The 9,569-nt window shown below is 37.9% G+C and overlaps 1 protein-coding gene across 5 annotated transcripts in view; it reads left to right on the top strand.

Annotated features, from left to right (window-relative positions):
* Positions 1-1,674: 1,674 nt before the first annotated feature.
* The window catches only part of gria2b (glutamate receptor, ionotropic, AMPA 2b), a 30,554-nt gene continuing 22,659 nt past the window's right edge, over positions 1,675-9,569 (top strand). For 2 of the 5 annotated variants that reach the window (XR_007485417.2, XM_049738343.2), the window contains exons 1-2: positions 1,675-2,050; positions 2,151-2,291. Coding sequence is in view for 4 of the 5 variants with exons in the window: in XM_049738343.2 (XP_049594300.1) it covers positions 1,948-2,050; positions 2,151-2,291 (244 nt within the window). In the remaining variant the exon portion in view is untranslated. The remainder of the gene's footprint in view (positions 2,051-2,150; positions 2,292-9,569) is intronic. The other 3 variants (XM_049738256.2, XM_049738182.2, XM_049738102.2) reach the window with 3 other exon arrangements.

Genomic DNA, 9,569 nt, shown 5'->3' with positions numbered 1-9,569 from the left:
TTTTTTTTTTAACTCGATCGGTCATTGGCTCCTGGATCGTTTGAAGCCTAATTATAATTCTGACTTAACAACATCTTGTTAATGATCATCAAAGATCATTAAACAATATGAGAGGTCACATAACATAGATTGTTGTACCAGCGTGTGTGTGTATGTGTGTGTGTTTGTAGCGTCCTAGTGCGCTAACCTATATCATACGGGGTGAGCACTAATCCAACACGACCTCTCACCAGGATGCTGCCGTGCAGGAGGCCAGGATGCAAGCCATGGTGGGCAGAACCGACTGTCTTCATCTGAAGTATCAATGGCCGCTGTACAGTACGAAAAGCAATAAGCATGTGGTGTTGCGTTGAGAACAAAGTAGGTGCTGTTTATTTGTTCCCTTCACCCTCATTTTCTACTTTGTTCTTGTTGATTTTTGTTTTCACCCTATCATTCCGGTGTGTCTTTTTTTCATTATTATTATTCCCGTCTATCATTTTCTCCCATATCGTGTTTACTTTTGCTCCACTTATATTCCTTTTTATTTATTTTGTTCCTTCTAGTTTTCTTAACTTTCTTGCATGTTTTCCCCTTGACCTAGTTGCAAACATTTTTTTTCGATCTTTTCATATTTCATCTATTTGTCTTCCCTTTTATAACAGCTTTCTTTTTGCAACTTTTGTTTTTTACTGTTTTTTATTGTTTTGCTTCCACTTTTTTGGTACCACTCCCTCAATATTTCCATTTTTATTTTATCTGATCCTTTTTCTTGTGATTTGTGCTGTTTAATTGATTTTGTGCTTTTGTATTTTTCCCCCTTCATTACTTTCCTTTTTTCTTCCTTTCCTTTTCCTAGCGACTCATTTTCCCCTTTATCTGCTAAGATTAGTACTTCATTAACAGAAGTTATTTTTTCCGTTTTCGTCAACTATACAAACCCAGCTTCTAACAAGATCAATATTCCACATTTGTCTGTAATCTTTGCAATGTGTCTACTCTCAAATAATGTTTTCCTATATTAGATTCTTCTGCCTCTTCCTTTGGCAATCAAAATCAGATTTTTTTTTTTTTTTTTTAGATTACTCCATAGATTTCAATAAACTGGTCTCATTTTTATTGAATGTTTAATGGACATGAGCCTATGCAATGTTTGGTCTCAGCATTCTTGCTGACCCCGGGACACATCCCTGCTTGCTTGAAGTGTCAAGAGATGCTTGACATTGCAACTTGACTGTTATGTATTCATAACACCAACACTACCCAAGCTGCAAAAGTCTTCTTCCTCATCCATTTCCCACTAAATTCATCTTTTTTTGTGGGTCTTTTTCTATCAAATTTCCTGTTAAGTTCTTTTTACTAAGGTAAATTCTCTCTGCTGGATTCATGCAGTGAAATGGTTCCACTGTCCGTGGTGCTGAAATATGTCGTCTGTGTTAGGATAGATATTGATAGAGAGACAAAAAGATGAAAGGAAATAATCATTATGCATATTTTCCGCTTCACTCGAGGAAAACTGCTGTCAGGCTGACACAAGCCCAAGAAATTAGAAACTTCCCAATCTGTACAGATCTCTCATGAAAGCGTACGGTAGATCGCTGACGTCACTCGAGCAGTCGGCTCTCCTTTCGGCAATCTTCGTCCGCCATCTCATTAGCATTCGGTTCCCGGCTTGAGGAGGAGGGTGGAGGGAAGAGTAGAGAGAGTGGGGGGGTGGTTGATGCTGAGAGAAGAGCGTCGCACTCGGAGCAGGAATCAGCCGCGCTCGCCGCTCCGTCGCTGAGAGTCTTTTATTCCTCGACTACTGGGGTCACTCCCCTTTTATTTTCCACCTTCCACCTTAGTCATCGTTAATTGCATGCCTGGCTGCACACACACAAAAAAGATGCTTGGGATTTAACGCCTTAATCATCCGTCTCTCTCTCCTGGAATATTCCTGCCTCCCCTCCCTGAGTGTGTGTACGGTAGATGCGGACCGCCGCGGCCATGCAGCAGATTGTGCATTTCTCTGTGTCCTTCCTCATCGTCTTGTGGGGGTGCGCGCACGGAGGCTCGCCCAGCGTCCAAATTGGTGAGTGCAGCCAAATACTCTGAAAAAAAAATGTGCGCCAAAAATGAAGCGCATTGCGTTTTAGGAAGACTGACTGGTGGATTTCTTTCCACCCACACAGGGGGGCTCTTTCCGAGGGGCGCGGACCAAGAGTACAGCGCCTTCCGGATAGGCATGGTCCAGTTTGGTACGGCTGAGTTCCGGCTCACGCCTCACATTGACAACCTGGAGGTGGCCAACAGCTTCGCTGTCACCAATTGCTGTGAGTGCCTTGGAAAAAAATTGAATTGCGCCATATGGTTTGGAATGTGTATGGATGGATGCAAGGGGAGAAGGGAGAAGAGGGGGGGAGGGGTGGTACACTTGGTTGCCACGGCAACGGCAACATCCATCATTTCATTCCTTTACACCCACAACACCATACATAGCTTGCAGTGATCATTGTCAGTGAGGCAAACGAATACCCCCTCCTCCTCATCTTCATTGAGTTGAGTGAGAAGCTTTTTTGGAGAGCATCTTTGTGTGCCTGTTAAATGAAGAACAGAGTTTTTTTCCAATTAGTTTGTTTAGTGAAGGTATGGATGGAATTTGCCCACAGCCAGCAATTTTCAGCCTTTCTAAAAAAAAAATATATTTAATATTCTATTTATTTATTTGCATTTCCATTAATTCATTTAATTTTCAGTATTTTTAAATTTCTTGATTTGTATTTATTTGTTGACTTAATCGTATTTCTCTTTACATTGATATATATATACATACATATATATATATATATATATATATATATATATATATATATATATATATATATATATATATGTGTAATTGATATTATATATTATATCAATATATATTCATTTTTAGTTTTCAAATTAATACTTACATTCATACATTCATTTAATTGTATCATTTAATTTTTCATTTCTGTAATTATGTAAACTTGATATTTCAGTCAGATTTTTTAAGATTAACATTTCCATATTTTTCATTTATTCTTTGTTGCATAATACATATTTTACCTTCTAGATGAACATTTATTTATTTATTTATCTATTTATTTATTTATTTATTTATTTATGTTATTCTTTTATTTATATTTTCATTTATTTTGTGATAATTTTTTATAACCCTAACCCCTATATAAAAGTATTTTATTAATAATAACTACTTTTATTTAGTCTGGTTTATTTGTAGTTTTTCTTTTCCTTTGACTTTACTTAAATATTGATTGTATTGTATCTATATTTATTCAGTTACACTTTTTAATGCATGATACACGATTCAGGTATACATGATAATGATGTTTTATCGTCAGACACGACATGCATTTGGATTTGTTTTTATGTAACGTTTTCCCCTCAAATAGCTCATGTTCAAGTGCTTGGTTGCTATGCGACTGCTCCGTTCAATATAAATCAAAGGCTTGTGATTGGTGCTTGCCGGCGTCCAATCCATATCATTTGCATAAAAATAAAAAAATGCTTAGTCTCCGGCATGCGCGCTCATGCTGGGCAGCCTGATGCGAGTGGGCGACCATCATCAAGGTGCTCAGCATACAAACACTGCAGCACAACAAGAATTTGCAATCATGCTTTGCATAACAGTACATCAGAAATTCCTCCGGGTATGGTGTGTAGTGGAACGTCTGTATTTCTTTAATTTCTGAACTGACAAATTGTTGTTGAAAATTGTGTGTGTGTGGGGGGGGGAAACAAAGATCAAAACAAGCATAAGTAGAATTAAGAATTAAGCAGAACTACTTTGCTTTAGCCTATTACAACTGCTGTCAATATTGTGTCCGATGGAACTTGTTTGTATAGTTGACAAAATGCTAAAAATTATACAGATCAGTGCAGATGATAAGAATTAAAGGAAAAATACCTTCGCTTAAACATATTGGAGACTGTTCTGCAATTTATGTTTACATAGTTTGGTTAAAATAACAAATATTGCCAAAAAGTTGTAGCGCAAAAGTCTGAAATCAAGGCATCAGCTTAGAATTAAAGCTAACTAAATTATTTTGCATAAGCATAAAAATCGATGAATCATATTTAAAAAATAATGTTAAATAAACTGCATTTATTTAGTTCATAAAATACTTTGACAAAATTAATCAAATCAACGTAAACAGTAAGAGTTAAAGAACCTTTTTTTGCTTTAGCTTATTAGAAACTGATGTGCAATATTTGTGTTTCTTTAGTTTATCTAACGTGCTGAAAAATGTCAAACAAAATCAACCAGGTTAAAGCCAATTGCTTTTCTTGGTACTACTGAGCAACTTGTTTGGTTCAGATGACAATGTATAAAAATGTCAAACAAAATTAAAACACAATCCCTTTGGTAAAGAGTTTTGCATTTTGCACAAAGTGGAAAATTTTGCCCCACGTGCCCTTTAAACTCATTCGGGTTCTTGTGGCTAGTCGACGAATAACTCATCTTGGGTTTGTTAGCAATGCGAGTATAACCTTAACGCTAAAGGTTTCATTAGCATGCGCGTTAGTCATTAGCGTTGATGTGCTTGCCTGACTTTTATACTTGCGCTATGTTCCTACAAAACTAAGCGTGTGTATGTGCGTGTTCTCGGAAAATGTAAGCGCTCGTCTTCAGGCCTTGTCCTTTGAAAGGGCAACATGACTCAGGCTAGCTAGAGAGCTAGCGGATACGTCCATTGGGGGGTTTGCTTTTCTCTCCTTACCTGATGCCATATCTCCGCATTTAATAGACTGACTCATAAAAGAGAGTCCAGTGGGCATCATGAAGTACTTTAATGCCAGCACTTTCATTTTCACTAAGCTTTTGCCATTTTAAAGATGTTTATACGGATAAAAAAATTTCCCCGCTGAGACGGACATTTTGTTGAATGTTGATCAATATGCTACGCGGTTGCGCGGCTATAAAACAATTAATAATGACAACTTTTTCTGAACCGATAATCTCAAAACTTCAGACACAATTCATATTTAGACTGAGAAATATAATAGAACGTCCAGAAAAGAAAATACATTTTGTTCGTAAGTATTGAGTCTCCGATGTGATATAAGAATTGCTACTCATAATTTGGTATGGAGAAAAATAATAGCTTGCCTTTCCGGAAACAAACAAACAAACAATTTTGAATGTGTCGCATGAGAATGCCAATCTGCAAATAGAGAAAAACAAAACCGTGTTTTTTCCAAACAAGTAATTTTGTCCGTTGACCACTGTCCAATCCGATGGCACTGCCATTAAGCGTAATAAAATCATCAACATTTCAGAATTAATTGCCTTTTTGCAAATCTTTTTACAATGTAACATGGCTTCATTGACCATTCCAGGATTGCGAGAATAAAAGATGCAACTTTAAATTGATTAACACTTTTTTGAGATGATCCACTTATTGATTTTGTCACTCATTTCTGGAAACGTTTGGCCAAACGGCTCAATTATAGGAGCGTCCACTTGCTGTCTACCTTAACATTGAAGGCTAATTGAGGGCTCAATCATTTCATTTGCGTTATTTTTTTAAATTATGGGCCATATTAATAAATGCTCTGAACTCCTGTTCAAGGAGCAGTTAAAGTACAATTTAAAACACACTTATCAATTGTTTGTAGCCAATCACTTAACCCGTTCGGTTGGCTGTTTTATCTTCTTTGCCCCTCCCTCTCTGCCTCAGCTGTCAATCAAACCAACACCTTGAACCCCCGCTGCCCTGGCTCCGAGGCCACCGACATAACTCTAAAATATGCGCGCATAAATCATGAATTCTGCCTCTCGGACGAGGTCAAACGGTGACCGGTGCCAACAGTGAATGTCACACAATCAAGCAGATGAGAAATAAAAAAAAGCAGCGAGGACAGAATGAGGGAAGGCGTAAAAAGACAAGTCAAGTCCTTTTGGGAACGATGCGGAAACGATTGTCCCAGCTTTTGTCACCAACAGATGTTTCACGAGCTCCCCTGATGCTATCAAAATAGCGGGAGATGGGCTAGTAAAAAGGTTGCCGAAATGAGACATTTTCTAAATTCCTCTTTAAATTCCGAGTGAATTTCCTATATTATATATATTCCTATATTTTGGGGAGAAAATTTTAGCCCCCCATTCATTCTTATTGAAAATTGTCCCTGACTGTGCCAAAAAGTGTTCCGCAGCATTTGGTAGAGTATTAGTGAGTTCCGAAATAGCTTTGTCCCCCAGGCCATCAGACTGATAAATTGCAAATAAGGACAATTTGACTCCCACTAAATTGCTGTTTTATTTTGCACATAATGCTCTACGTGACTGCAGTTCTCAAAATCCGACCGTTTGTGTATTTTTAAATTACTGCTGCGCAACAATATAGACTACATGTGCCATTATTTATTAAATTTCCTCATTTCTATCCTAAGATATTTTTGTGCCGTATTGCACATTAAATCTTTTCATGTATTATTTAGTAGAACCGCCGATATGATCAATGTTTTATAGCTCAAAGAATTCGAAAACAATCCATGAATATCCTTTTGTATGAGTACTTTAATACCATCCGATACTTTTGACTATACACTGCTTTACATTCCAGCCAATGTGTTATTTATTTTCACAATAATTTGCGTATTTATGTCCTGCATTACATGCAATGACGTGTCACAGTGAGTTGTAGGCCATGGACAAATGGAGCGTATAAAAGCTCGGGCTCAGGGGTCAAATTTATTAGATGAGACTGAGGTATAGTGTATGTGTCACTTGGCAGGACATTGTCAAGCCTTTTTTTTCTTTTTCTTTTTTTTAAATCACCAGTGGATGCAACACCATACCTTTAAGCTTTAACAAGGAAGTAAGAAGAGAAGTTCTGTGTGGGTGTAGCCCCACTTTTTTGTTACAGTGGGGCGGAAGTGCGAAATGACTCCCCAATGTAAGACTCATTTAAATAATTGGCCAAAATAAATCCTTTTCACACTGTTACTGTTTTGAAGCTGATAGTGCTGAATATTGGAATTAGACACTCTCGGGCTATTAGACCAAGTAGCGTATCTAAAAAGAGCAGTAACAATTAAACAGTGAAAAGCAGCAGAGTCAATTCACTCGTGTTGCCTTGGCAACCTTCCCCTTCGCATGCGGAGTGGCGCTTGTCCGTTAGTTGCGAGATCATTAGAACACACCAAGCCTGCTTTGGTATTTCCGTAAAAGGTCACAGAGCGTACGTTGTGTTTTTATGACAGGAGGTAGCCGCAATTCACGCATGCCGATCAATAGTTCAGTGTGGTGCATCGTTGTGTAAGCACTCACAACAATCAGTGCAAGACGTTGTTGTTTTGGGGTGCCTATAATACGTAATAAGATGTACATTTTACATATATATTTATTGTTGTATTAATATGATAATAAAATCACTTCGACCCAAGGTTAAGTGAATTGTGTTGAAATAGTACAAGGTTTTCATTTTTAAGAAAAACTTCTAATTTCACATAAATACATAATATAGGATTACCAAAATCCCCAATTGTGTGAGATAATTCATAATTTTATGACAAAAATAATGAAAAGTCCATTTTTTAATAATAAAAATGTCAAGATTTCACGTAACAAAAACAAATGGCACCACACTATGAAAAAATATTAACATTAATACAAATAAAAACAAAAAATCCTCATGAAAATATTCATGATGAATAACAAATTCAATTTGGTGGGAATGTCGTATTATTTATTACTTGAAAAAAAAGTTCAAATTTAGCAAGAAATACAATTGACTTTAGAAGAATATTGTCATACCTATACTGCTGTATACACTGCTATAACTTAAAGTTTTTTTTACAAAAGTATTTAGGACTGTCATAATAAGTGAAAACAATTACACTCAACACTATTACGATACAAAGCAATTATTTGACACAAAAATACGTAAATTCTATTGTGCTGTTCCTAGAAAAGTTGCAATCGTATGTGAAAAAGTCGTTTCAACAAAATAAACCACTTATATGAGAAAAACCATCGCAAACAATTATTTCTGTGAAGGATGCTCTTAGCCTCGCTTCAGCAAGACAAAGTGGTTCAGACTGTTGCCATGGTGTCACATCTCCTCCTCCTCTCCCACCGCCGCCTACTTGCAAACTAAAGGAGGCCACAGGAAGCATAAAAAAGTGGCGTTGCACTAGAGGGCGCTATGTAGCGCTGCCCATGAAGTCGCTTGTGAAGGCTTCATCGCAGGCCATCAGAACGCCTCCAGGAAACAGGTCAGTGCACAAAAGGAGAGCGACGAGAGAGATGGCGAGGAAGAGGAGGAGGAAGAGGAGCAAGGGGGTTGGCAATAGAAGTTGACAAGAACTGAGCTGCAGTGTTCTTGTCGAGAGCAGCTGCCGGAAGGATGGCTCAAAGGAGAAAAAAAAAAAAATCCAGCCAGTGTGACCGCCAGTCACATCTCCCACAAGTCCTTCTTCTTTTTAATATAGCTGACAGTCGCTACGGCAACATCCCTCGACGTCCCAGAAACGCACTGCCTCATTATAAGATGAGCTACCTAGATCAGAATAAAGCATTAAAAAAAACATTTCATGCACAAAAGAAACCTAAAAAATTTGATTACACCTTTTTTTGTATTTTTTTTTTTTTTTCATTCTAGAACATGACTGTTGGCATGATGTCTGAGCTGTGGCAGCTTTGTGGCTTATTCGCAGTAAGGCGATTGATTGGTCAGCCTCTCAGGATGTTTAACCGCAAATGAAATCTAAGAGAGCAGCAAAACGCTCCTTTGGGCTTGTTAGGATACCGCAGACAAGGTCGAAGTCAGAAAAAAAACCCAGGATTGCAGCCGCTGTATCAAGTGACACGACAGTCCATGTGTTAGCTTGTCCTCGATCAGTTCTACATTTAAATGTAAAGTCCCAGGGCCTTGTTGCCGTGGCGACGCGGCACTTGAGTGGAACACCAGTCAAATCTGTTCGCACTGTTGATGAGTTCTGTGTCACTGACGTGCGCGCTGATTCATCATTTTACCACTGCTCAGGGTCAGTTTATCTTCAATCCATCCACACAACCTAAGTGAGGTGGATCCTTTGGTAGAAAGTGTGTGTGGGATGCAAGGGGGGGGGGGATGTCACCATGGCAACAAGACCTGCTCTAATCCATACGGAGAAGGGTTTTACAGCAGGGGACACATTTTAGTGACTTGTCATGGAATTCCAGAGTGATGCAAAGCACATGATGGTGGCTGATGTAACTGATGCAAATGTGAGCTTCGCCTGTCTCGAAAGGCAATGTCAAAAATAGTTAAATGTGTTGACGCCTCATGGTAAAGTTTAAAATTTTGCCTGAATTCTTGCGATGCAATTTTCCTTCTAAATTTTCATGATGACAAAGCTTGTAATGTTTTCTGACTAAATTATGAAATTATTAGAAACATTAAATTATTTTTTGTAGGATTTCCTTTTGTTAAACCACAAAAATTGTGCTAGGTTTGTGTTTTCACACTTGCAATTTTGCAAAATTAGGCAAAAATGGGGAACAAAAAGTCTTTGCTTTGTCTGTCGCAATTTCCTCCTAAATTTCTGTTGTGAGGCGAAGGCGATGTGATAATTTA

This window comes from Syngnathus scovelli, chromosome 1 (assembly GCF_024217435.2).
Source record: "Syngnathus scovelli strain Florida chromosome 1, RoL_Ssco_1.2, whole genome shotgun sequence".
Taxonomy (NCBI): domain Eukaryota; kingdom Metazoa; phylum Chordata; class Actinopteri; order Syngnathiformes; family Syngnathidae; genus Syngnathus; species Syngnathus scovelli.
Note: the sequence above shows the minus strand (reverse complement) of the source record. Positions and strands in the feature narration are given on the sequence as shown.